This window comes from Dermochelys coriacea, chromosome 20 (assembly GCF_009764565.3).
Source record: "Dermochelys coriacea isolate rDerCor1 chromosome 20, rDerCor1.pri.v4, whole genome shotgun sequence".
NCBI lineage: Eukaryota > Metazoa > Chordata > Testudines > Dermochelyidae > Dermochelys > Dermochelys coriacea.
Window position 1 is genome coordinate 1,420,973 of NC_050087.2, and position 27,981 is coordinate 1,448,953.

The 27,981-nt window shown below is 61.5% G+C and overlaps 1 protein-coding gene across 1 annotated transcript; it reads right to left on the reverse strand.

The window, feature by feature from the left end:
• Window positions 1-4,241: 4,241 nt before the first annotated feature.
• WNT10B (Wnt family member 10B) lies at window positions 4,242-26,108 on the reverse strand. The gene is made up of 6 exons (XM_038378493.1): window positions 26,025-26,108; window positions 18,850-18,969; window positions 8,226-8,357; window positions 6,754-7,016; window positions 5,445-5,806; window positions 4,242-5,005 (listed from the first exon to the last, which is right to left on the reverse strand). Exons 3-6 carry the CDS (start codon window positions 8,264-8,266, stop codon window positions 4,517-4,519), a joined length of 1,155 nt encoding a protein of 384 aa, XP_038234421.1. The 5' UTR covers window positions 8,267-8,357; window positions 18,850-18,969; window positions 26,025-26,108; the 3' UTR covers window positions 4,242-4,516.
• Between the last annotated feature and the right edge of the window lie 1,873 nt (window positions 26,109-27,981).

The window sequence follows — 27,981 nt, forward strand, 5'->3', positions numbered from 1 at the left end:
CTCCTGGCTTACTGAAACAGGGTCCGTGAGGCGCTGCAGAGCCCCCCCCCAGGGTGCACCCCACAGCAGCCAGGGGAACGCACAGGCACTGCACCGCTCTGCCACTCCGTGGGTGCTGACTGCTGGGGGTGGTGCTGCATTGGGTCTCCGGAGACCTGGATTCTATTCCCTGTTCTGCTGGGCGGCCTGGGGCAAGTGCCAGTCCCTTCTCCGTGCCTTAGTTTCCCCCTCTGTAAAGTGCTTTGGGATCCATGGGTGAGAGGTGCTAGACAAGAGCTGGGTATTGATTATTTAGCCCCAGCCTCCCGGCCGACCCTGCCTCGAGGGAGTGAAGGAGCCTCTCCCCCTGCTCTCAGAGCCACCCCCTTCCCTGGCTCTGCTAGGCCCTCGGGCGTCTGGCCAAAGGGCAGTGAACTCGCCCCTCACCATGGCAGGGCTGTCGGGTGGTTAGAACACATTACTGGGAACCAGGACTCCTGGGTTCTATCCCCGGCTCCAGGAGGGAGGGTGGGGTCTAGTGGGTTAGAGGAGGAGGAGGGGGCTGGGAGCCAGGACTCCTGGGTTCTATCCTGGCTCTGCCATGGACGGATCTACTGCATCTCCGTGGGAGCTGGGGAAATCTCCCCTGTTCAGCGGCCTGGCCCTGCGCCCCGCTGGGTTGTGGGTGGTGGGGAGCTGCCTGTGCCGCTCTCCCCCAGCAGGTGGCGCACTGCGCCTGGCAGTGAGGACGCACGTGGTCGAAGAGGGTTGAACATGAACTTAGCCCCGGGAGCTGGGCAGGGCCACACCTGCCCAGTGGGCAGCCGGGCTGGGCACCCGCCGGCGAGGAGCCAGGACATCTGGGTTGTTTCAATGCAGGTGGGTGCACTTCAACTGCAGCCTGGGAGTCAGGGCTCCTGGGTTCCCTCCTCCCCACGGCATGAGTGCACTGCAAACAGAACCCCCCCAGCGCCCACCTCACTGCACACGGAGCCCCCCCAGCACCCCTTCACTACACACAGAGCCGCCCAGCACCCCTTCACTGCACACAGAGCCCTCCCCAGAGCCTCACTCACTGCACGTGCACACACAGAGCCCTGCACATTGTACACATACAGACAGACCCCTGTGCTCACAGAGCCTTGAACGCTGTACACAGAGTCCCCTGTGCACATATACATGTGCACACACACTGCCTTGCACACTGTATGCACACACATGCCACCCTGATCACTGTACATGTGTGTGCACACACAGAGCCCTGCTCATGGTACACACACAGAGAGACACAGCAGCCCTGCACTCTGTACAATCCCCTGCCCACCAGCTGTGGCTGGAGGCTGGGCTGGCTGCAGGGCAGGCTGAGGGCAGGGCAGGGCCTGTATGTTTGCAGGGTGAGTCAGAGCCTGCAGCTCCCAGGGAACCTCCCGCCTCAGCTATTAGTGGAGCAGGATGCTGGCAAGCGGGGCCTCCCCAGGGCAGGCGCAGCCCCCCACATCGAAGCCCTTCCGCTCTGCCCTGGGGGGGTAGTGGGGAGGGGAGCACAGGAAGACACCCTGACAGCATGGGCTGAGCCCCCCGAACCTCACTGCATGTGGGGATCCAGCCCCATGTTGGGGCACGGGTGGGGGGGAGGCTGTTCCCAGCCTCTCTGGGTTTCCACATTCAGTGACCTGCTGGCCCCATAGCTAATGCTGTCTCCCAGACCCTCCTGCCCGGCTTACCTGCCCCCGGAATCCCAGCACACTTTCTACTGGGGTCTCTGCCCTGGGGGCCGGACCCTGCATTGGGGGCCCCTGGCTCGGTGTCCTGGATCCCAGGATGACCCATCTAGCCTGGTCCCCATCACCCACTGCTGCAGAGGAAATGCATGAAGCCCATGGTGGCCAGCCCTGGAACGAGCGGCCCAGAGGGGAGCCCCCTGCCCCATCAGGTTGGGGCTGCCTCATTCCCCAAGAGGGAGGGCGCCAGCTCCAGGGGGCTACTTGCCTTCTCCATACACAACAGCCTGACCCTGCCCAGCTCTCCTCCCCTCTAATGCCCCATGGCTGAGAGTTCCACAGGCCAACCGCCTGCCATGCAAAGGGCATTCAGCTGAGCCGTATTTACATTTGCTGCCCTTCAGTCCTGCCAAAGGCCCCCGGGGGGGACAGGAGGGTGTGCAGGGTTTCCCCTTCAGAAGCAATGCCCCACTCTGGTCTTGGGAATGGCACAGTACGGGGCAGGGGACCCAGTGCAGTTTGAAATGTGGGGGGCGGGGTGGTGTGTGGCAGGTCAGGGGGCAGAGTGATGCACTCTCCCTGGCTAGTATCTACACAGCCTCTGGCTGATTTTGGGCCTGCAGCTGCATGTGCTCCCTGGGAAAGTTCACCCTCACCCCTGGTTGGAGGGGGGGGCTGACACTGGCTCCCCATGCCTGGAGGTGGTCAGGGGAGGGGCACTGCAGCAAGGAATGTAGACAGTCAAGGTCAACTGGGCTGGGACCCCTCAGCAGCCCCCGCAGCATCCCCCCAACCCCACCACTGCCATCTGGTGCCTTCGGCTCAGGCTGGTTTCTGTGTATGTAGGGGAGGGTGTCTCGGCTCTCGTGGGGTCCTGGCACATGAAATCCACTGGGGCAGAGAGGAGTGTGTGTCCCATGAGCTGCTAGCCCAGGTACCGCAGTGCCACCCTGCGTGCAATGGTCACCCCCATGTGGCAGCAAAGTCATTCCCCGGGGCGCTGGAGCCCGGGCCGCCCGCTGGCACAATCCAGGAGGGATTTCCAGAGCAAGCAGCTTGGCCATGGAGAGAGACGAGCAGAGGTGCAAATAACTCACACACACACACACATCACACTGAGCCCAAGTGCACCCACTGCCTGCCTCTCCCACTCCCCTGTGATGGGACACTCGCTCCTCAGCCTTAAACGCGGGCCTCGTGGGATGAAGAGTTGTCCCACAGCCTGTCCTCCACATGAGCGACTAGACCCCACTCCCCTCCTGGAGCCGGGGATTGAACCCAAGAGTCCTGGGTCCCAGCTCCCCCACTTCCCCCACTGGACCCCACTCCCCACCCAGAACCAGGGACAGAACCCAGGAATCCTGGCTTCCAGCTCTCCCACCCCCCCCCCCCACAGGACCCCACTCCTCACCCAGAACCAGGGATAGAACCCAGGAGTCCTGGCTCCCAGCTCCTCCCCAGCACTGGACCCCACTCCCCACCCAGAACCAGGGATAGAACCTAGGAGTTCCAGCCCCCGCCCCCTCTAATCCCCCTTCCTCCCAGTTTCCATTTAACAAATGTTTAACCATCCTATTTGCTGCCCCAGGGCTTCCTGCCCCACCCCAGGGAAAGGGTCCGTGCGAGGAGCCCTGCGCCCGTGCCAGCCCCTGCGCCCGTGAGGGGCATAACAGCAGAGGGGACCCCGAGGCCTGAGCAGGCGCCGCCCGTCAAGCCTCCGGCACAGGAAGGAGTTTCCGGTGGCTCTGTGCAGCGCCGGGCACTGGAACCCGGTGCCAGTGAATTCACCACAATCACTCCCCAAGCAGGTGCTTTTACTGACGGGAACCGGCAGTAGCTGCTAAAATAGCCAAGCGGAGCAGCCGCTTTGCCGTGAGAGTCGAGTACAGGTGTGAAAGCAGCCAGTGACACACGGAGCGCACAATCCGGGTAACACTGAGCGCTAATTGGGCTCCTGAACCCCTGAGGTCTCTGCCCTAGAGCAATAAATTAACCCTGCGACGTCCCCCACACCGGCCCCCTGCTGATACTCACCTCCAGCCCCCAATGCCCCCGCTGCCCGGAGCATCCCAATGCCCCGAACCTGATAACCCACTGCCACCCCCGACCCCCCACTGCTCTGCCCCGATTCTCACTGCGTCCCCCCGACCCCCCACTGCCCCCGCTGCTCCACCCCAACCCCCCATACTCCCACTCCGTCCCCCCGACTCCCACTGCTCCGCCCCGACCCCCCATACTCCTACTGCATCCTCCTCGACCCCTACTGCTCCGCTCCGCCCCGCCCCGCCCCCCTTACCTCCGCTACACCCGCAGCATCCCCCAACCTCCCCACTGATCCGCTGACCAGCTCCTCCCATACCCCTACTGCTCCTCCAGCGTCCCCCCGGCCCACCCCCGAAAGCTCCATTGCCTCCTGGCATCCCCATAACACCCCCTCTGACCCCCCCGCCGCTGCTCCCCCACTCCCCTGCAACATTTAAAGCATTTGCAAAATGTGCTTAGCTCGCCCCCCTGCAGCCCCCGCTCCTCTTGTTCCCTTCCCACAAAGCACTAGGGGTTAAGGCTTTCCACCCCCCGCCGCATCTCTCCGACCGCGGAACTGGGGCGCTGCCCCTCTCTTCGGCCCGCAGCCGCTGCACACGCTCCGGGTGGGCCCTGACCCGCAACACCGGCAGGGCCCCCCATGTGTCGCACCCAGTCCCCCAGGGCCGGGAGGCCGGAGTAGCGGAGGGAGCGGGGCAGCCCCGGCGGGGGCGGAGCGGGGCAGCCCCGGCGGGGGGGAGCGGGGCAGTCCCGGGGGGGGAGCGCAGCCCCCCTCACTTGCAGACGCTGAGCCAGGCGCCGAGCCGGCACTCCTCGCAGCGCACGGAGCAGCACCAGTGGAAGCGGCAGCGGCAGCGCTCGCCGCGGGTCTGGCGCAGGAGGTTGTGGCCCCGCCCGCAGCACAGACTGGCGCACCCGTCCGTGCGGGGGCTGGTGCGGTTGCAGGCGCGGCCGTGGGTGCCGGGCGAGTCCAGCGCCGGGTCGCGCTCGCAGAAGTCGGGCGACGGCTCGAAGTAGACCAGCTCGCGGGCCAGGCGGCGCGGGCCGGGGCCGGGGCCGGGGGCCGGGCCCGGGCCCCGGCGCGGCCCGAACACGCCGCTGTTGCGGTTGCGGGCGCTGATGAAGGCGGCCCGCTGCAGCCGCTCCCGCAGCACCGCGCCCACCAGCCGGAACTCGGGCGCCACCGGCCAGCAGGTGCGGAACTGGCAGCTGCCCGACGGGCCGTGGCACTTGCACTTGCGCTTCATGTTCTCCGCCACCACCTGCGCCAGGGGGAGACGGGGAGACGAGTGAGCCGGCGGAACTCCCTGCCACGGGAGCGGGCGGCAGCCGTGCAACGGCCCCAGCCACGGGGCCTACCGCTGCTCATCACCGGCGGCTCCCGGGGGGGCCTCAGGACGAAGCCCCCCGCCGTGACCTGCACCCTTCCTGCCTACGCCTGGCCTGAGGCATCGGCCATGGGCCTCCCAGTGAACAGCAGTGACCCTGCCTTCTAGCGCCCCCCAGCCCCTATCCCCACCCTGGCCCCCGCTGGCACCCTACTTGTCTCCCCACCCTGCCCCCTAACACCCCTCCCCCTTCTCCTTGCCCGCTGTGCCCCGCAGGCTCCATGCCTCTCCCCCAGTGCCCCTGCCCCTCTGTGCCCCTCCCCCATGCTCCGCAGGTACCGCGCCCCTCCCCGCGTGCCTGCGGGCACCATACCTGTCTGCCCACCCAGTTGTTGTGGACCCTCATCCGGGCCTGGATGTCGCGTGGAGCCTCCCGAGGGTCCAGGAAGTCCCGGGAGAAGCGCTCCCCGAAGCCGATGTCGGGCCCGCAGCCGCCCCACTGCCAGGTGTCCTGCGGGCTGGGCTCGCCCAGGAGCGAGGCCAGCTGAGGGGGGAGGCCCTTGCCCCGGGACAGCGCCTGCAGCTGGCTCAGCTTCAGCCGCCGCTTCTCCGGGCCGCCGCGCTCCCCCCAGGCGCAGCCGCAGCCCTGCAGCTTGCCCAGGCTACAGGCCGTGGCCACCGAGTGCATCACGCCGGCCGCCAGCAAGGAGAAGGCGAAGGCGCTTTCCCGGAAGCCTGGGGAGCACAGGGGGAGGGGGTGAGCTGGGGACCAGGCTGGGCCCCTCCCAGGAGACGAGAAGGAACCAGGCACCCTCCCCCCTGCAGAAGTGCAGCTGCCTCTGGGGTGGAGCATGAGGCAGCCCGGTCGGCGAGGAGGAACAGAGTGTCCAGCTGAAACGGGACGGGCGAGGGGAGAGGGAACAGGGTCGCTGGGGTCAGATTTCCGCCAGAACTCCTGGGTTCTTTCCGAAAACACCCAGGATCCTTGCTGCCCCCTGCAGTCAGCTCAGCTCCCCCCAGCTCCACCGCTGCCCCTCACTCCCGACTCGCAGCTCCTGCTAACCAGCCCTGCCCCCCTCAGCCCCGACCCACAGCTCCCTGCACTCCCTCTTCTGATTCACAGAAACCACTCCCCCGGCTGAACTGGGCTGAGACCAGCTGCATTCGCTTCACTTGTGACCAAAGCGGGTGTTTGAAGGCAGGTCTCCAGAGCCCACCACCTCATTGCCCCCACTCGCGCGCCTCAAAACTTCCCACCCAGCCACACTGCCCTGCTCCTTGCGCATGAACGGGCTCCAGGGGCCGGGTTACCCCCTCCCCCGTGGGGCACTCGACGCGCCGTCTGTGCCCAGCCCCGCAGCCATGCACCCTAATCCCCCCAGATCTGGGACCTTGGGGCGTCTCTGCCGGAGCGGCCCCCTTCGCGCCAGCTGGGCCTCGGGCTGAGACCCACAGAACTCCCCGCGCCCCGGGGAGTTGGCCGCCCCGGCAGGAACAGGCAGGCCGCGGCTGGCTCCGGCTCCCTCGCTTTGATCCTGGGTTCATTCTTTGCTCCTCTCCCTTGATGCAGGGGCCAAGGCAACCTCAGAGGCCGCTCCAGGCTGCGGGGAGCAGGGAGGGGGTGACCCCAACGCGCCCGGCAAGCTGCACTGGGGTGGGGATCCCCCTGCTCCGGCCCTCACCTCTCTTGAGGATGGCGCTGTCCTGCAGCACCTGGCCCGCCCGCTCCAGGCTGGAGCAGTTCCAGCGCTGGTCCCGCAGCTGGTGCTGACACTCCTGGATGGCGACCTGGATGCCCTGCAGGGCCGAGGCGGTCACGTCGGGGCTGCGCACGCACAGCCCCATCTGGCGCTTGCTGAGCCCCGGCAGGGTGAAGCACACCGTGTTGGGGGTGAGGACAGGGTCGCTCGGTAGCTTTAGCCCCAGAATGTCGTTACCCAGGGCCCTGGAAGGGAAGCAAAGCACGTGAGAAGAGCGGAAGGGAGAGAACCCAGGAGTCCTGGCTTCCAGCCCCCCCTACTCTAACCACCAGACCTCACTCCCCTCCTAGAGCCAGAGAAAGAACCCAGGAGTCCTGGCTTCCAACCCCCCACACCCAACCCTCTGGACCCCGCTCCCCTCCCAGAGCCAGGGAGAGAACCCAGGAGTCCTGGCTCACAGCCCTCCCTGCTCTTACCAGCTAGACCCGCTCCCCTCCCAGAGCCATGGAGAGAACCCAGGAGTTCAATGTGCCATGCACACTCAGCTGGGCCCATGTGCAGCCTGCATCACACGTGTGTGCAAGGCGTGTAAACCCAGGACTCTCACCCCCAGCCCCGCAGGAGCTCTGCACCTGGCCCCGTTGGCAGGGGAAATTCCCCCCTCACACACACACCCCGCCCTGGAACCGGATTAAAGGGGTTTGAAGATTAGGTGCGTCACCCTCCGGCTCGACACCCACTCCGGGGTGAGGGTGGGTGTTCCCGTGATGATGCGACAGCCCCCTGCCCCCCAGGTCTAGAACAGGGGTTTCCATGGCAATGGAGGGAGGGGCACGTATAACCTGGGTGGCCGTGGAGACAAATCTCTGGATGCTGAAGGGGAAATAGCGAAGCTTCCTGCTATGGGGAGGGAACGTAACCCCCGTGTGGCTCCCCAAGAGACCCCGTGACCTCAGGAGATCCGCCCCCCACAAACCGCCCGAACCCCCATGAAACCCAGCCCCCCATAACCCTGCTCAAGATCCAGTCGGTGGCCTCCTGGCTCCCAGCCCCACACCCTTCTTCTACCCACTAGCCCCCACTGCGGGCCCAGAGCTGAGGGAGAACCCAGGCGTCCTGGCTCCCAGCCCCCTGCTCTACCCACTAGACCCCACTCCCTGCCCAGAACCAGGGTAGCATCCAGGCGTCCTGGCTCCCAGTCCAGCCCCCTCTCTATCCACCAGACCCCACTCTCTGCTGGGGCCAAGGGTAGAGCCCAGGCGTCCGGGCGCCCAGCCCCTGGCACAGGTGGCCCCGCGGGCAGAGGGTGCGGGGTGTGTGGGGGGGGAACTGGCTGAGACGCGAAGCGGGCCGGCACGCACCGGACGGACGCGTCATGCAGAGCCCGCGGGCGGCTCCCCGAACCGAGCCTGCCAACCAGGGACCCTGCTGCTCCCCCCCCCCGCCCCGCTTACCGGCTCCAGATGCAGAGGGCGAGGAGGGGGGCGAGCCCCATGCTGCTCTGTCGGGCCGGGCGGCGCCTCCTTCCTCATATCCCGGCCCAGGGCGGGGCGGGGGGGTCGTCTCCTGCTCCGGACAGCTGCGGGCTGGGGACAGGAAGGGGCCGGGGATCGTTAGTGGGGGAAAATGTCCCAGCCCCCTCCCATGTTCCCCGCAACATCCTTCATCCCCGGGGTCTCAATCCCTTATAGATAGTGAAACTGAGTCAGGACATGGGGAGCCCCGGCCCCGCCCTCCCCAAAGGGCCCCCGGGGGATTATCCCGGCCCAGCCTCCCTGCAGGGACAGGGATTCCCCCGGAAAGTCCTGGGGCAAACCCAGCGCCGGACCCCCGCAGCACTGAGAGCCCCTGGTTCCCTCAGCCCCCGCCCTCCTTCCTCGCTCACATACCAGTCAGTCCGTCCCCGCAGCCCCGGCCCCCAGATCGAGCAATGCCTGGGGGAGTCCAGATGGACGCCCCCCCCGGCCCACCAGGCGGTCGGTCGCGCACCCTTAGGTGCCCTGCTCTGGGCGGAGGGAGGCCCCGCGCTGCGCCGGGCGGGGCTGGGAATGCCCTGGTCCCCTCCCTCTCCCTGGGCAGCGGGAGCCTGGACCGCATCTGCCGAGCTGGGCGGGTCCCAGCATCCTCCCCACTCCCACCCTGCCCCTGGGGCCGGGCTGCAGGGCCCCCACCCTGGCGGGGATCCCAAGGGCCAGAGCAGGCAACCCGCTGCAGGGGCACGGACCCTCGCCTGCACCCCTCCCGCCGTGTGAGGAAAGACGCTTACAACGACCCTGGTCAGATCCAGACTGGGCTAAGCCCATCGGTCCCGGCCCCCTCCCCCAAGCGCCTTTCATGAAACTGCAGTGAAAAAACCTCTTGTCCCTGGGTCTCCCCAGCCGCGGGGGCAGCTGGGCATCACCCCATCACACAGGCACTGGCAGGAGTCCTGGCTCCCAGCCCCCCCTGCTCTAACCCACTAGATCTCACTTCCCTCCCAGAGCCGGGGAGAGAACCCAGGAGTCCTGGCGCCCAGTCCCCCTGCTCTAATGGTATATTTCAGGGCATAAGCCCCAAGAGGGATGTGAGAGGGACAGCTGGGTCATCGGCAGGAAAGGAAGGGCTGATGCTAGATCTGAGGGGGTTCAGGAGAGTGTGAGATGGACTTGCTGCCCTGGGGGATGAGACGGGGGTCCCACTCCTGGAGCTGGCCAAGCTATGGGGTCTGCTGAAGGGATCCGTCCTGACTTGGGCCACGCATGAGCCATTGGGCACCTCTCTGGCAAGTGCACTGCTCAGACTGGCCACAACCCTGCCCCCACCCTTCTATGCATGGGAAAATCCCTCCTGGAAACACGGGCCACTGGAAACATCCCCCACAGCCACATTGTCCACCTCTGCACTCACAATATACACACACTGCATCCCCTCACTGCACCACACCTCCCCAGTTTGTATTGCACACACACAGTCGGGGACTGCACCACACTGTACACACATTGCACTACACACCTGCAACCCCTCACTGTACCACACCTCCCCAGTGTATATTGTAAACACACTGCACACACAGAGTCCAGCACTCCACTGCACTGCACCCACATTGTGCACACTGCACTCCTCACACTGTGCACACAAAGCCTGTCACTGCATCCAGTCAGCCCACATTGTACATCTCACAGCACCAACACTGTACACACACTGAATTCCCTCACTGCACTCACTCCTCCCCAGTTCGTATTGTATACACGCTGCACACACACAGTCCAGCACTCCACCGCACTGCAACCACATTGTACACACACTACACCCCCACCCCCCGGTTTGTATTGCATACACACTGAACAGACACAGTCTGGGACTGCACCACACTGTACACACATTGCACTACACACACTGCAATCCCTCACTGTACCACACCTCCCCAGTGTGTATTGTAAACACACTGCACACACACAGTCCTGCACTCCACCCACATTGTACACACACAGCTCACCACTGCACTCACAAAGCCCACATTGTACACCCACTGCACACCTGGCACTGCACACCTCCTGCACCACACATCCCACACATGCACACAGTCCTCTTCATGCCTCCCTCTGACCCCAGCTCTCTCCTCTTCTGCTTTCCTGACACTCGCTTTTGTTCACCAGAACTTCAAGGCTTCCCTCAGTGGTTTGCTCTTTCCATTTCCCCATTCACTCCTTCACTGCTGCACTCACTTCCTGGCTCACATGCTACCTAATTTACCTAATCTGTCAATTTCCATACACTCCCTCTATCTATCCATCCATCCATGCCCATACACCCCCTCTGTCTGTCTATCCCCTACACCCCCATCCATCCATCCATCCATCCATCCATCCCCACACACCTCCTCTGTCTGTCTATCCCTTACACCCCCATCTATCCATCCATCGATCCATCCCCACACACCCCCTCTGTCCATCTATCCCCTACATCCCCTATCCATCCATCCATCCATCCATCCCTACACACACCCTCTGTCTGTCTATCCCCTACACCCCCGATCTATCCATCCATCCATCCCCCCACCCCCGCTGTTTGTCGATCTATCCCCATACGCTCCATCCAGTGGCAGGGTCCCGCTCCCGGCTGGGACGTGCGGCACAGAGACACCCTCCTCCCCTGCTCCCTGCCACACTCATCCCTTCCTCCCTTCGCTCGCCGCCCAACGCCCCGCTGCTCACTCCCCGCCCGGCCCAGCCCAAACCCAGCTCTTGCCTTCTCCCGCCGCTCCGCTCCCTGTGCCGGGCTCTGCAGCTCCTGCCCGCTCCCCCTCCCGGGGTTCAGCCCGCTCCCCCGCGGGACGCGCTGGTTCTCCGCACCCCCACCCCCAGGCTCCGCGGGCCGGCTCCAGCCCCCGCGCGCTCCCCCGGCTCCTGCTGCGATCCGAGGATCACACTGCGCTGCAGACGGGCTCAAGTTTTTCTTGGATCTGGGGAGACTCAGCCACTCCCCGAGCAGCCTGCTGCCCCCATCGGCTGAGCGGCCCCTACCCAGCCCCGTGAGCCCCGGCCAGCCGCCCCTCCCTCCCCGTGCGCCCCATCCAGCCGTCCCTCCCTTCCCGTGAGCCCCATCTCTCCCTCCCTCCCCGTGCGCCCCATCGAGCCGCCCCTCCCTCCCCGGGCGCCCCATCTCTCCTTCCCTCCCCATGAACCCCCATCTGTCCCCATACCCCCTCCCCCCAGGGGCTGTAGGAGCTGGAAGCGGCGACTCAATGCGGGGGGGGTGCTGTGCTAATGAAGACAAAGTCCCCCATGTTTATGCTTCCTAGAAATCAGGGGTGCCGTGTGGTGAGTTTCAGGGGGCAAACCCCGGTGTCCTGGCCAAGCCCCGCCCTGGGACAGTCCATTCTGCCCCCTCCCTTGGACACTTCCTGCCCCCAAGCCTCGTGTAGCTGGTGCCACGTGCTGCTCCCGCACCCCAGAGGCGGCCGCGCTCACTGCTGGGAGAGCGAGCTTGGGCCGCGGAACAGCTGCTGCGCTCCACCCCAGAGGCGGCTGCCCCGCCCCGCAAAGGGGTGTCAAGCCATCCCTGCCCAGGCAATCCCAGAGCTCGGGGCCAGGGCTCCTGTCAGCTGCTGTGCCAGGCCGGCGGCTACGAGCCTATCCGCCCCCCAGGCCGTGCCCGCCAGGGGCCCTGGCGCAGAGAGCGCGCCCAGCCAGCACCAGCTGTCCGGCCCGGCTGCCCGCCGAGGACGCTGCTGCCCCGGCCCCTGGCACCGGGCAAGAGGCCCCGGGAGCGGCTCGAGGGGCGGCTACAGCCCGGCCGGGCTCCCGGCTCCTGCCAGCTGGAGCGCGGCCAGCCCCGCGCCGGGGACTTTCCAGGGCGGGGATGCGCGTTTCATCTCCAGGGTTGGTGGGCAGGGCCCGTGCGCGCCCCGGCCCCCCCTTCTCTGGAGCCGGGGACGGGGCCCGCAGCGCCCACGCCGTCGCCGCCCTTCTGGGCTCCGCGGGGGGGAGAGGCAAGAGACGCACGTGCCTTTGGCCAAATCCACTGTGTAGAGCAAAGCTACATCTGCGACCCCCCCAACCCAGCGCGCAGCCCCCCTGCGACCCGCCCCCCCCGCCCCGAGCACAATTTCCCGCGCAACCCCGCCAAGCCCAAAACGCAGCCCCCCTGCGTGCCCCACCGTCCCGGAGCACAGACCCCCCCCGGGACTCCCCCAGCCCAGAGTACAGCTCCCCTCCACCCCTTCCCCCCCGAAGAGCATAGCCCCCTCCACCCCAGCCCAGAGCATAGCCCCCCAGCCCCGAGTGCAGCCTCCCTCCTACCCTTGCCCCACCCCCCAGAGCACAGTCCCCTGCTCCCTCCCTTCAACCCCCTCGATGCCCCCCTAGAGGGCAGGCTCCCCCCACAGGTGCAATCTCTGCTGTGACTGCCGGAGATGATGGTGACTTAGGGGCCGACCCAGAGACAAGAGTGGCAGAGCGGTGGAGGGGGGCATTTCCCAGCCCCAGGGGGCTCCCCCACAACCTGGGCTCTGGTGGGTTCATGGCCCTGGCCCCACACTCTTCTGGTTCTATATCAGGCTGGGGAGCTAGGATTCCTGGGTTGTACCCCTGGCTCTGAGAGGGGAGTGGGGTCCAGCGGTTAGAGTGGTGGTGGGGGGGGTCTGGCAGGTTCAATCCAGCCCTGGAAATGTGTTTGGAAAGGCCCCTGCTACCCAGTGCAGATGTTATGAGTTGAGATCCAAGAGGCCAGACGGGAGCCCTGAACCCATCCAGGCTGGTTGGTAGGATACAGGCCCAAGATTTGCCCCAGCATAATTCCCAGGCAGAAAAACATCCAGGCTAGATTGAAAAACAGTCCGTGCCAGAGATGCCCCTGCGGCCTGGTAGATTGTCCCCTGGTTACAAATGGCCTGGAGGGGTCAATGGGAGCTTTGGGGTAGAACAGGGGGTGATGCCCCACATCAGCGGCTCTTTGCCCCCTCCCCACACTAGGCCAGGGAGGCTGCTCTCTGCTGGGGGAGGGTGAGGCATGGTGGGCTGGAGGATGACCCTGCACTGGGGGCTGCTGGGGACTTGACCCTGCCTGGCTCCCTAGCCAGCCTGGGGGGTGGGGGAGACGGTCTCTTTTTGACTTCCCTGAGTGGGGGTGCCTCAGTTTCCCCTGTGCAGTTCTTAAGTATTTAGGGGTTGGGATAAGGGTGTATGATCGTTGCAGAGCCCTAGAGGGCAGGTGTGGGCAGGGGTCTGGACACAGAGAATGGCCGACACCCTGTTTCCTGGCAACTGATGGCCTGGCCCTTCCTCCCTGCAAGGTGAGAGCTAAAGGGTTGGAGAACAAAGGAATCCGGTGCCCTTCTGGCTTGGGAAAGGGACAAAGCCCAGAGGAGGGGGGGCTGGAGGGGGAGGCAGTTTGGGGCTGGCTGGGGACATGAAGTGAAGTGCATTGGGGGTTGTCTGGCTCACTGCTCCCCAAAATGGACCCAGCTGAGGGGTCCTGTTCTCTGCACCTACAAGCTCTGCTTTAGGCCGTGTTCCTGCCATCTAATAAACCTTCTGTTTTACTGGCTGGCGGAGAGTCACGTCTGACTGCGGAGTTAGGGGGCAGGACCCTCTGGCTTTCCCAGGACCCCGCCTGGAGGGACTCGCTGTGGGAAGCGCACAGAGGGGCAGAGGATGCTGAATGCTCCCAGGTCAGACCAGGAAGGTGGAAGCCAGGTGAGCTGTGTGTTCTGCAGACAGGCTGCTCCCAGAAAGGAGACTCCCCAGAGTCCTGCCTGGCTTCGTAGGGAGCAGCTCCAGAGCATCACCTGGGGACTCCGTGACAACTGGTGGCAGTGGTGGGATATACTGCACTGTGCAGATGGCACTTCCTGCAGTAAGTGACTGTGGAGCAGTAAAACAAAGGGGGATTGACGAGGACCAGGCATGCTGAAGGCTCAGAGAGGAGCGGTTTCGGGGAGTGGTTAACCCCTGGGAGCGTGTGACCAGCGAGAAGGACTGTGCAGTAATGGGATCTCCTGGGAACTGCGGTGAGCAGTCCCAGGGGCGGAGGAGCCTGTGGCTTGGCCCTGGCAGAGAGAAGGACTTTTGCAGTAACAGGGTTCCCCTGGGGATTGCAGCGAGCAGTCCCGGGGCGGAGGAGTCTGCAGCTCAACCCTGGCAAAGAGGTGGTGACCTCGAGAAGGGCTGGCACACTAGGGGTTCTCCCTGGAAACCGTGGGGAGCTGAGAGCACACAGGCCTCTGAGTCCCCAACAACTTGGAAAGAGCAGAGTGATGGCCTGTCACTGTCTCCTTAAGAAGGACATTGTAACCCTGTGCAAAAAGAGAGGGTTGAGCATTGGAAAGTTCACCAAAGCACAGTTAATCATGCAGCTGGAGGAGGATGACCGCTCTAAGGAGCAGATTCCTGACCCAGATGGGGCTATAGCAGGATCTGGGAGCAGCTGGAGTGGTAGCCAGGCATCCCCAAGACTCCTGTCCCCAACCAGCCGAAGGTCTTCATGATCGGGTTCCCGATCGGAGACGGAGGGGAGTGGAGCCGAGTCTGAGAGACACCGAGAGCCCAAGAAGGAGCTGCAGAAGCAGCAGCAGCACGAACTGGTGATGGTGGAGTGGAGAGGCAGAGGGGACCTCCCCGGGTGAGCGGGGATAGACCCTGGGGTGCCAGTTCCGCAGGGACCCTTGATACTAAATTGCTGCCCCCGCTTAAGGCGTGGGGGGGGATGTGGATGCCCCCTCACTGCCTTTGAGCAGACTGGTGATTTGAACAAGGGGACCCTGCGGAAAAGCCCCGCTGTCTAGCTCCCTTGCTGGGTCCCAAGGCCATAGACTCCATCAGCCAGATGGGTGGGGAGGTGGACAGGCTCCCACTCCTGACCCCAACCTATGTCTGTGTGGAGTCTCCTGGGCTCAGGCCCCTCGGACCTCCAGTGGGAGCGGAAGGTGATGGTCAATGGGGAGACATGCCTGGGGTGGCGAGATCCTGGGACAGAGAGAACTGTTGTCAGGCCCTGGGTGGTGCAGCCTCAGATGCTGAGGGGCTGTGGGAGGTCTTTAGGGTCTTTCCTTGCCCAGCCTATGGCCTGGATCCCTGTGCAGACCCAGGAGGGGTGGGGCTGGCTGGTCTTTGGGGTTCTCCAGGATATCAGCTGTGAGACCCTGTTGTGGGGTGACTGTCTCTTTGGGACAGGATCCAGGCCCTGCTCCTGTAACTGCCAAGGGTTTGAATTTGAATCCAGGGAACCAATTGGCAGAGAGGGAAATGATCAGTGAAAATGCAGATGACCTGGCTGGCAGCAGGGAGGAGCTGCTAGGCTCAGGCTACCTGCCTGTAATCAGACCCCTCGGGCTGGGTGGGACAGAGAGGTGCTCCCTGCCCCCTTGCACACTGGAGAGGGGGCTCACGCTGGCTCTGCTGCAGCGAGGAAAGCAGCGAGCTCGCTGGCTACCCCCACTGGGACAGCAAGGGCAGCGCTGAGCACAGTGGGAGCTGAGACCCCAGCTGAGTGGGGGGAGACACAGGCAGGGCAGGGGATCTGTCAGGAGTGGCAAGGTGCTTGGTAAGGAAAGTTTGGATGAGCCTAGGCAGCCTTGAGGGCTGATGGCTTTGTCTAGTCAGCAGGGTGGGAAGGCGAGGAGAGTGGAAGACGAGTGTCCCTGCACCTTACCTGTTAGCTGGGTGGAGAATTGGGACAGTGAAGGAAACGTGCCTGTGTCTGTTGGGGGTATTGACTTGCCTGTGGAGGGAGCTACCCTGGTCTCAAGCAGTTGTCTGTAAACAGCCCTGTGTGCTGGGACAAGGCAAATGAGATCCCGAGCTGTGTGTCTGGGAAAGGAGAAAGTGTCTCTGGCTCTTTTTTGTCTGTGGAAGAGACAGAAGGGGCCTTTCAGCCGGTGATGGCTGAGAATAGCGCAGCTGTCTCAGAGTTGGTTCTGGATTCAGCTAAAGCCCAGGAAGGGAACGGTCCTCAGTTTGTGTCTGCTACGGAGAATGACCCTGTAACTAGGTCGCATCCAGTTAGTGTCTATGCAAAATCCCAGAGACCAGACAATCCTGGTGCTTGTATTTTGCCTGTTGCTAGTGCATTGTTGGGAAAGGGTGTCGCAACTCTGTCTAATCAGGGTGAGATCCTAGCCAGGGCACAAGGAGAGCAGAAAGGTGATTTGATTGTGTTACCTACTGAGGATGTGGAAACCTGTAGCAAGAAGGAAAAGATTCCTGAACTTGTGTGTGGCAAAGGGAAGGAGAAGGCTTCTAACCTTTTGTCTTGGAAGTCTGTAAATTTGCCTGAAAGGGGATTGTGTAGAAATCCGCCTGATGGGCCAGAAGTAGTTCTGGATGCAAGTGAGACCCAGAAAGTCTGTTGTTGCTCAGGAAAGTGTTCCTCTAGAGCAAGCCCTAGGTGAAGAGGGTTAGGGCAGAATTTCTGTGAGGGGTGAATTGTTGCATAGAAAAGCCCCTAGGGAAAGGAATCCTCATGGAGTCTTTGCAAGTAGTTTACTACAACTGAAGGGTGTGAAAATGATTCAAATCAAGAAAGTTTCAGTTCCTAACAGCCAGAAATTTTCTGTTGTGAATGAAGCCACTGACTTTCCTGTTGGAAGATGCAGGGTGGATGGCTTTGAGAAGGTCTCAGATGGAGTGAAAGCTGTTAAGAAAGTTAAACAGTCCTATTACCAAGTGGCTGTGTTTGGCCAGCTTGTTGGGGTGACAAGGTTGTTGAGAAAGGGATGTCTCCATGCCAGTTCTGTAAGTGAACAGTATGTGGCCCAGGTCAAGATGGGGGCTCTTAACCAAGAGAGCCCGAATTGCAGCCCTCCAGACTGGAGCGCTGGGAGAAGACCCAATCCCAGTTTGACCCCCAGGGGTTTTGGGGTGGCAAAAGGGCACGGGCCACATAAACCTTCCCACATGTGGCATGCGAGTGCTATCACCCACTCCCGACCTAAAGGAGGGTGTGAAACTGGAAGGGCCTGGTGTAACTCCCACCAAGGAATGGGAGAGATGCTGGGGCATCCATGGGAATGCAGGTGGCTTCCAACTTCCCCAGGTCACCGGCTAAAGTGACCCCGCTCAGTTCGGTCTCGTGGGGGGGGGGTGGAAGATGTGATGAAGTGGGACTGTTCTTAATGTTTCCTCTGAATATTGTGGGGTTACCTCAGTTTCCCCTATGCAGTTCTTAAGTATCTAGGGGGTGGGATAAGGGTGTATGATCGTTGCAGAGCCCTAGAGGGCAGGTGTGGACAGGGGTCTGGACACAGAGAATGGCCAACACCCTGTTTCCTGGCAACTGATGGCCTGGGCCCTTCCCCCCTGCAAGGTGAGAGGGGCTGGAGGGGGAGGCAGTTTGGGGCTGTCTGGGGACAGGGAGTGAAGTGCAGATGTGGTTGTGTAGCTCACTGCCCCAAAAAATGGACCCAGCTGAGGGGTCCTGTTCTCTGCACCTACTAGCTCTGTGTTAGACCATGTTCCTGTCGTCTAATAAACCTTCTGTTTTACTGGCTGGCTGAGAGTCCTGTCTGACTGTGGAGTTGGGGGGCAGGACCCTCTGGCTTCCCCAGGACCCCGCCTGGGTAGACTCGCTGTGGAAAGCACCTGGAGGGGCAGCAGATGCTGGATGCTCCGAGGTCAGACCCAGGAAGGGGGGAGCCGGGTGAGCTGTGTCCCGCAGACAGGCTGCTCCCAGAGAGGAGACTTCCCCAGAGTCCTGCCTGGCTTCGTAGGGAGCAGCTCCAGAGCGTTGCCTGGGGATGCTGTGATGGGGTGGGGGGGGAGGAGGGTGTCTCTTTTTGGCCTCCTTGTGCCCAGCCTAGCGAGATCTAAGCCCATCACCCCTATTGCAGCTGGCAGTGCCACAGGACTGGAGCCCCCAAAGGACAGGTGCCCAGGGTGGGGTGAACCCCACTGCCCTCACTAGTGCCTGCTGAGATGCAGCCCCACACCAGCAGGTCCCGGCTCCATCTCCATGGGGGGGCTGGCCTGCCCCCCCTGCCCCATCCCAAGCCAACACCTGGCTTCCTAATAAGGCTGCGCCCCAGGGCTGGGGCAGGCGTGGGGATGGTGCGCTGGAATGCGTATGGGAGTGTCCCTGCTCAGACATGGGGCGATGCGTGGCGAGACCTGCCTGCTGCATTGGGAACCCCCTCAGCCCCAGCACCTCAGGACTTGCTCCCCGGCTGCGTGGAGAGAGCAAGGGCTGGGACAGGCCCCTGTGGCAGGTAGGAATCTGCAGCTGCTGTGGGGAGGGGGATAGCAAGGGAAAGACTGAGGGAAGAGCAAGGCAGGGTGCATGCTCATGTTCCCCCATGCCTGCAGCTTTGTGGCATGGGTCAGTCCCAGCAGCTGGTTCCTTCCTCCCCCCTGGTACCAAGGAGCAGGCCCAAGGTGTGTGTGTGTGGGGGGGGGGGGGGGGAAAAAAAAAGAGGCACAGAGCAGAAGGGACTCACCCAGGGTCATGCAGTGGATCAGTGGCAGAGATGGAATTAGAACCTAGGTCTCCCATTTCCCAGCGCATGGAGAGTTCTCTGAAAAAGCTCAACATGCAGCCAGAGTCAAAAGAGCGACAAGACTGTTAGGAACCACGAGGACAGGGATAGGCAATACACTGGAAAAATACCTTGATGCCACCATGTCAGCCTGTGGGATGCCCACACCGGGAATACTACCTGCAGGTCTGGTCACCTCGTGGCAGAAAAGGTAGAGCAGAACTGCTTAGGGGGTCTGGAACTGCTTCTTTCTGAGGAGAGATGAAAAAGACCAGGACTGTTCAGATCAGAAAGGAGATGGCTGCAGGGGATAGACAGAGGCCTATACAATCTTGAATGATGTGGAGAAAGGGACTAGGCAGGTGTTATTTATCCCTTCACAGAACAAGAACCAGGGGCCACCTGATGAAATTACCAGGTTTAACACAAGCAGAAGGAAGTGTTTCTTCACACAAGGCACAGTCAGCCTGTGGAACTCCTTGCCAGGGGATGTTGTGAAGGCCAAAAGTATCACTGGGTTCAAAAAATAATTAGATCAGTTCCTGGAGGACAGGTCAATGACCATTAGCTAAGATGGTCAGCCCCATGCCCTGGGTGTCCCTAAGCCTTTGACTGCCAGACGCAGGGAATTGACGACAGGGGATGGATCACTTGCCAGTTGTCTTGTTCTGTTCATTCCTTCTGGGGCACCTGGCATTGGCCTCTGTTGGAAGACAGGGTATGGACTGGATGGACCATTGGTCTGACCCAGTCTGGCCATTCTTATGTTCTGAAAGGAGCAACCCCAATAGAAGGCAGAGTAGTAGGCTGTTATCCTGTATGTGTCTCCCTCTAGACGCTGGCCATGATACCCACACTGCTGGTGTGAGTTAGGTTCTATATGAGCATGGGAGGCCCCCTGCCCTGAATGTCAGAGGGAACCACTTGCATCCCCCTCTCCCCGGATGATGCTGAACTGAGCCTTCATCTGCTATGCCCAGGGACATGCACTGAGCAAGCTGAACTGCACACATTGACTGGGACCCGGCAGGTCCCAGTTGCTAGCACCCGCTGCTGCAATTGAAAGACGTGAATGCAAACAAATACACAGGCACCTGTACCAGTCACAGGTACCCTTGCATGCACCCTGCCCACCCCAAAGCTGCACATGCTATCTCCCCCCTGGGTTCTCAGCAGGTTTCATCCACACCCAGACCTCAGACACTTGAGCCAAAAGACCAACCCCAGGAGGTGGGAGGAAGCTGGATCCCCTTTGCCCATGTTTGTTGACGCCCTCAGAGAATTCTAATAGATTGGCGAGGCATGATTTCCCTTTACAAAAGCTGAGCTGATTCTTCCCCAACATACTGTGTTCATCTGAGTGTCTGATCCTTCTGTTCTTTATTGTAGTTTCTACTAATTTACCTGGTACTGAAATCAGGCTTCCCGGCCTGCAATTGCCAGGATTGCCTCTGGAGCCCTTTTAAAAAAATCTGCATCACATTAACTATTTCTCCCCCCCCCCCAGTCCAGAGGCTGATTTAAGTGATAGGTTGCATCCCACAGTCAGAACTCGGTTATGAAATTGCAGAACTACTGTCAGAACTCTTGGGTGAATCCACCTGATCCTGTGGATTTCTTGCTCTTTAATGTACCAATTTATTCCAAAACCTCTACTGACACCTCAATCTGGGACAGTTCCTCAGGTTTGTCACCAAATAAGAATGGCTCAGGTGTGGGAATCTCCTGCACGTCTTCTGCAGTGAGGACCGATGCAAAGAACGCTTTTAGATTCTCTGCAATGGCCTTGTCTTCCTTGAGTGCTCCCTTAGCACCTCCATTGGCCAGTGGCCCCACTAAGCATTCAACAGGCTTCTAGCTTGTGCTGTAATTCCAATGGTGGTAGGCTGAGCAGGGGATGGAGAGCCCTGGGTTTAGAGCAGGCTGTGACCCAGAGTGGAGTGGGTATGCATGTGTCCTGGGGGAGTTGGCTCCCTGCTACAGCTGGGGTGCCCTTGGCTGGCCGTGGCCTTGCAGTGTCCTTTCCCATGCGGCCTCTGTCACTACACTCAAGCCTTGTTGATCCATGGCTCTCACTCCAGAAATGCCCCTGGCAGCCCACTGAGGGTCTCCCCCACCCCAGGCCCTACACACAGCAATAGGTTCAAGCGCATGTGCAAACTCTTCCATGGACAGATGATTGGGCAGGCGTGAGCCTCCAGATCTCTTGAATTCCAGGCATCTCCGTGCTGGAGCGAATCTGTCTGAACTTGCTAGGACAGTGTGAAATTCCCCTAGGCTCTGTGGGAGCTGTTAATGTTTAACCGGTTCAGAAAGAGGGAAGCTCTGGAGAGATCTGCTGGGGGGGGGGGGCAGGGGGGAGAGGCAAGGCAGAGCCCATGACCAAGAGCAGGCAGGGGCCCTGGAATGAATCCTGCTGGGGGGTTAGGTCATTGCCCTGCTCCAGCCTATAGGAGGTGCTGCAGGGAGCAGGATAATGAGAGGGGGCAAAGGGGCGGGGATGGATAAGTCACTATCCCAGCTGGAAGCGGGGCAGCCTGGCCCCACCTCCCATCTTCCTGCATGGTCATTTACAGCAGAGCGGGTGCGAAGTGCAGCCGTGCCAAGCTTGGGGTACCTGGCACTGGTGTCCCTGCACCGGGTGCTTCCACCTTTTGGCTATTGCGGCCCTGGGCTAGTGAGATGCCGAAGAGACACAGATAGCAGCAGAGAGGGTTTAAAGATTCTTCACAGCTTCGATCATCTCACCAAGTACAAGAGAAGGCAACCAGGCTTACAATCTATTAACTGCAGAGTTAAGGTTACCCAGTGTTGTCCTGGGCCTTCCCTGAATGCAGAGGGCAGCTAACCCTAAACCTCTGGACAAAGAGTTAAGGTACATGCTACCCCTGCAGCACCACCCCTCTGCCCCCTGGGCTGGCCAGAGCCCCAGGACTGGATCAGCATGGGGGTGTTCCCAGGAGAGGGGACATACATGCACGTAACAGACGACTCAATAGCTAAAAGCACAATACCAGAGACACAAAACAATAAATGCAAACAGCAGCACTTGCCCAGCGCAAATATGGCCAACAGCTGCATGTCAGCACCTGGCACAACATCCTCTCAGCTCCAGAGTACGTGTCACGTGGACAAAGCTTTAGCAGTGCTCGATAGACATAGGAGGGGGCTCCCCAGAACCTTAGGGCAGACTGACATCAGCATCCAAGGGGGAAAAAAAAAAAAGTGAGTGAAATACCCTTCCGTAGGCCTGGCTCTGGGTGTCATCCAGTCCGGCCCCACTGCTTGGCTGGAAGGGAAGATACTTTAATCAAACCCAAGTTAAGCTCACTACAGGGGAAAGCAGCTGAAACTCTCTGGCCTGCAACGTACAGGAGGTCAGACCCCATGATCCTATGGCCCTAAAGTGTCTAAACTGGCAACAAGTCAGAGCGAGAAGGGATTAAGTGCATGCAGCGGGGAGCATGGTGTTTCACAGCACTGAGTGGCAGCCTCTCGCCACCCACGCTCCACCCACCCACACCACATTGCAAGAGCCGTGTCACATGGGGCCAAATTAATTGGACCCACAACAGTGACACAAGAAGAGGTACACAAGTGCCATGGGGGGGCACCAACACCCCTTTCCAGGGTTAAGTGCCACAGGCATGAGGGGTCTTGCCATGCAGCATAGTGAGGACTACAGGAGCCGAGGATCCCCAGCCATAGAGCTGAAGGCCAGAAGGTCCCACCAGATCAGAGTCAGACCTCCCAGCACCCACACCCTAATCCAGTGGTTCTCATTCTGCAGCCCAATCCACCCAGAGCTGCAGCCCATGTGACATCCTCAGGGCCAGAGAGGTATTATGGGATGCAGCCCACATAACACACTGCAGCCCACAATGGTAAATAGGTAGAGAACCACTGCTCAACAAACAAAACAAGCCCAAAGCCCCACAGCCCAGGTAGGCTGGACTCATGTGTGTCACAGGCCAAGAACAGGAGACTGAGGTGCACTGGTGTCCAAGCCCTCACCCAGCTCATCTTTCCAGGGCAGGCCCCTTCCAGGGGCCCAAGAGTCCAACAAAAAGCCAAACCACCAGAAGGTCACAGGCCTCCTCCAGGGCTCCCTCTGAGCTCTGCTTTGCTCAGGTAGCTGAGCCCAGCTTCCTCCCCCAACAGCACAGTCCAACCTACCTCCTGGAGTTAGCTCCTGCCCCACTCAATGGCTCCAGCCCTTTTTATAAAGCCCAGGTGCTCCTCAGGGTAACACCTGGCCCCATTAGTCCTACCTCTCCAGCTGGGAGGCAGGTAATTTTCACACAGGTGCAGCTGACCCCATTTCCCCATCAATGGGGTCTCACTGGAAATCCTGGGAGGTGGGTGGGCCCATCTAGAGGCCCTCCCCCAGCCTTGCAGGAGGGACCACTGGATCGGGGAACAACTGAATGCGGGGGACAACTAATGAACAACAGGGTCAGGAGTGAAGGTCACAAATTCATCCAGAGGGGGACACTGAGCAGAGAACCCCGGACAGAGCCCATTGCTCTTCAGAGCTGTCCAGGGAGCCAGCGGACGCTGCCCAGAGGGACTCTGCCCAGTAACAGGCTGGTTGGTGCCTCATTGGTGTGCTGGGGCAGCACTCAGAGGGCAGAGTTAAGGTGGTGTTGCAGATGAGGTGGCCCTTAACTTTCCTGGGTTTCAGAGGTTCGCAGTTAGCCATGCTCCACGTTCTGGAAGGTGCCCAGGTGACGGCGTTGGGCAACCTTAACTCTGCATTGACAAAGTTTTTGAGCATTTAATTTCCTTAGTTTTTAAAACATTAAATCTCACACCACACCCCCCATGTCTTCCCTCCCGCTGCCTCTGGCTCCTTGCACACAATTACCCAGCCACGGAAAGTCCCTCCCTGCCCCTGCAGTATCTCTCCAGGCCCCACCGCCCTGCCTGTCCAACACCGCTGGGTTCTCCCTATCCGATGAAGTGAGCTGTAGCTCACGAAAGCTTATGCTCAAATAAATGTGTTAGTCTCTAAGGTGCCACAAGTCCTCCTTTTCTTTTTGTGAATACAGACTAACACGGCTGCTACTCTAAAACCTATCCGCAGAGAGAGACCCGCCCAGTCCAACACTGAGGGAAAAGGAGCAGAGACTAGCATGGAGGCTCTGGGGATATTTTTTTTGAAGGGATGGGGGGTACTGAGGTGGGCGGGCAGGACAGTCCAGTGGGTAAGACCTGGCATGTGGGAGACCCGCGTTCAAGTCCTGGTTCTTCCATAGTACCTGGGCAGGCTACACTGGAAGTTAGACCCGTAATCCTCTCCCAAAGCCATGTGCACTTAACCAGCAAAAGGCACCCTCTGAGGGATAGGAACACCCTCCTGGGACGTCCTCCCGGGCCGTTTCCCTAGGGGGGTAAAGTCCCACCTGACCGTATTGCTGCTGTAGCCCTGGGGTGGGGGTCCTGCACACACAGCCTCTCTGACCCTAGTGGAGATGCAGCAAACTGTGGTAGAAGGAATCTGCCCCCACCGTTAAACCATCTCCCCCCACTCCCATAACAAGCCACAGCACAAAGGGACCCGGGGGAGGGGCTGCTGCTGCTGCCAAAAGGAAGTTATGGCTGGAGGGGTTCAGCCCCAGAGCTCTCCGATTGGGGGCTCAAGAACGGGGGGGACAGGACTGTCATGTACTGGGGCCCTGATCCCTGCCTGGGGCAAGGGGACCTCAAGTGAGGCCCCCTGTGCTCTGGGGGGAGCAGGGCAGGCGGTGACATCCGCTGTGGGAGGGGGCTGGGGGTCCATGAGGCTGGAGAGAGTGGACCCCTTGGGGGGGGTCTCTGAAGGACCTGGGAAGCAGAGTTCCCTGTATGGGGAGGAAGCGAGGGTCACTGTGGGAGGGGTGGGGGGCTCCCCCCACAGCAGCAGCAGGCTCGGCCCCCGGGCTTTGTCTGCCATTGAACTGAAGGGATCAATGCCCCTCTCCGGGCGCGTGAGAAGAAAGGGCCATTTCCAGGCGGTAAAGGGACTGAGCTGGGCTAATCCATCCCGCGCGCATGGCTGACCCGGGGAAACGCAGGGGCTGGGGATTAGGCCTGGGGGGCTGGAGGCGGCCGAGCAGCGGGGCCCGAGCACAGCTCATTTCACAGCCAACTAAACCAAGGTTCAGCGCCCGGCGTGGAGCTCCCAGCAACGCCTGGAGCCAAGCGTGGGCACGGGACGGGGCCCAGCCCAGCCAGGGGGCAGCAGCGTGGGCTGCAGGCCTGGGGGGGGGGCTAACAAGGGTGTCTGTGCCCCCCTGGTCCACTGAGGGTGGGCAGCATGGACAACTCCACCACCCAGCAATCCACTGCCATAGAGACCCGTCAACCACTGTCCTACCCCTCCCATCTCATCTATCCACCAGCCTCCTCTATCTCCCCCTCCCCAATCCCCCCCACCCGCTACCCACCTCCTCCCTCCATCTCATCCATCCCACCACCCTCCTCTATCTCCCCCTCCCCAATACCCCCTACCTGCTACCCACCTCCTCCCTCCACCTCATCCATCCCCCCCACCCTCCTCTATCTCCCCCCTCCCCAATCCCCCCACCCGCTACCCACCTCCTCCCTCCCACTCATCCATCCCCCCACCCTCCTCTATCTCCCCCCTCCCCAATCCTCCCCACCCGCTACCCACCTCCTCCCTCCCACCTCATCCATCCCCCCCACCCTCCTCTATCTCCCCCCCTCCCCAATCCCTCCACCCCGCTACCCACTTCCTCCCTCCCTCCCCCCACACCCACCTCAACCATCCCCCTCCCCCACCTCTATCTCCCCCCTCCCCATCCATTCTCCCCACCTCCCTCCCCTCCTCCTCTATTTCCCCCCTCCCCAATCCCCCCACCCGCTACCCACCTCATCCATCCTCCCCACGCTCTACCCACTCATCCTTCACCCACCTCCTCCCTCCTCCCCCACCCCCTCTCCACCTCCTCCCTGCACCCACCCCTTTACCCTCGCATCCCACACCACATCATCCATCCCCCCACCTCCTCTATCTCCCCCCTCCCCCAGTCCCTCCCCAACTCATCCATTCCCCCACTCCCTCATCCCTCCTCCCCAACCCCCTTTACCCCTCCTCCTTCCCCCCATCCCCTACCTACCTCATCCATCCATCCCCCCTACCTCCTCCCTCCCCTCCCCTCCCCTCCCCACCTCATACATCCATCATCTTTCTCGCTCTCCCCTTCCCATAGGGCGCATCTCTTCTGACAAATCCCCAGCCCCGTCCCCTGCCCCCTGTGTCTGGGGGGTCACCCAGCAGCTCCCCAGCCCCCTGAGGACTCACCACGGGGGCGGAGACGGGACCTGGGGGGCTCTTTCCTTTTCCCGGTGGAGAATCCCCACCCCGGCAGCCCCCCCCAGCAGCCCCACATCGCTGGCTGGGGCCGGCCGGCCTGGCACCTGCCCGCCCCACTCCCAGCCCCATGGCTATAGGCAAGCCAGCAGCGGCCCCTGCTGGCCATACCTGGAACAGCACCCTGCTAGCCCAGCGCACAGGCTGGGGCAAGGGGATGCCGAAAAGGGGGTGTGTGTGTGTAAAGGGGTGTGTGGGGGTGTGTGTGTGTAAAGGGGTGTGGGGTGTGTGTGTAAAGGGGTGTGGGTGTGTAAAGGGGTGTGTGTGTGTGTCTCTCTCTCTCTCTCTCTCTCGGTCTGGCAGCGTTGCCCGTGGTGGCCTGGTCAGTTCCCCCGGCGGTTCGCCTGTGTCCAGCCCACAGGGAAGCCGAAAGGGGGTCAAACCAGGACTGGGAACCTGCAGGACTTTGTGGGGGCCTCAGAGGCAGGGTGGGGCTGGAATGAGCCTGTGTGAGACGAGGCAGGGATTGACGCCCCAGCGAGGTACAGTTACAGATGCGTGCCCAGGACAGCAGCCGCGTTAGGCCCCGCGGGGGGCCCTGATCTCTTACAGCCTGAGGCCTCGTGGGCTGCCTGCAGGCTGAGCCTGGCCACATGGCCCCTGCGGGTCTCCTCCAGCTGGAAATATTGCCTCCAACATGCTGTGCCCAGCGGCTCCCCACTGACAGCTCGGGGCACCCAGTTAGGGCAAATAACATGAACATAGCCCCCCAAGTCTGCAAAACCCCCAGCCTCTCTTTGAACCTTAAAGCCTTGTGTGATTCCACCCAATCTAGCTGTGCCGAGGAGACCAGTCATTACGCTCATAAAGGGCCCGATCCGGCTGCTCTTGAGACCAAGGAAGGTGGTGGTGGTGGTGAGGCACCTTGATTCTGAAGCAGGGACAAATGCCCACATCGGATTAGCTGAGACCCACAAACCTGGACAGAGGAGCCAGGGGTTGCGAGCTGGACCGTGGCCCGTAAGGCCAAGGAGCCCAACAACAGGACAAGGCTAACGGCATCCAGGCTCACCCTGTTTTCTCTCCTCTCTTCAGCGCCTGCCCCTCCCACTCATCATGCCCCTTAGCCCTCTGGGGGAACCCATTGGGGTGGACATGTCCTGCCCTGCGGGGGTGAGACTCATGACATACAAACCCTATTGCTGATGGGACTCCAGCTGCTTGCACACGTCCCGCTAGCTCTGGGTTTGGGGCACGGGGGCAGTGCTACAGGTTGCCTGCCCATCTGTGTGTGTGTGCCATCATAGCCCTGCTCCCACCCGGCCCCTCCGAGGTGTCTAAGGGGAGGGGGTTTTGCTCTCCCCTCCTCTTCACCCCCCTGGGCCAGCTTCATTTGAGACCAAACACATCCCTGATTCAACACCACGGACGACAAGAGAGTCACTTGGGAGGAGCGTGGCCCCGGCTGGGTGTCAGTCCCAAGGTGAGCGTGCGTTCACACACAGCACAGGTATCATCTACAACTTACACATGGGAGACCATGGCCCTTCAGGCGGAGACCTGTGTCTATGGGCACCGCCAGAGATGGAGGAGGGTCCAGACTATTCCAGCCGGGGTCTGATCCTCGGTGGGTGACGTGGAGCCATAGGGCAAGAGCGAGCATGAGGGGGGTGCACAGCACCAGCCAGAGAGAGACGGGTCTCCAGGAGAGGGGTGCAGGACAAGAACAAAACCTTTGGCTGCGCCTGGCTTTATCTGGCCCTTCCAGGCCCTGCTCTCCATTAGCTACTAGCGGTGGGCACTGTTCCCATGTGCCCTCTGGCCACCTGTCTGAGGCAGGGCCACGCAGGGTCCCAGCCCGGCCACAGGGATTGTCCCCAATGCCAACGTTTGATTCATTTCTTTTCCCCTTAGGCAAACCCCACAATGCTTCTCTCTCCAGCCCGGA

Bases quoted from the DNA above. Each gene is read 5' to 3' on its own strand.
- WNT10B (XM_038378493.1), bottom strand. From the start codon at position 8,266: ATGGGGCTCGCCCCCCTCCTCGCCCTCTGCATCTGGAGCCG. The intron at 5,807-6,753 runs GTGAGGGCCGGA...TGTGCTCCCCAG, and splicing joins CAGCGCCATCCTCAAGAGAG to GCTTCCGGGAAAGCGCCTTC. The intron at 5,006-5,444 runs GTATGGTGCCCG...CCCCTGGCGCAG, and splicing joins ACAACTGGGTGGGCAGACAG to GTGGTGGCGGAGAACATGAA.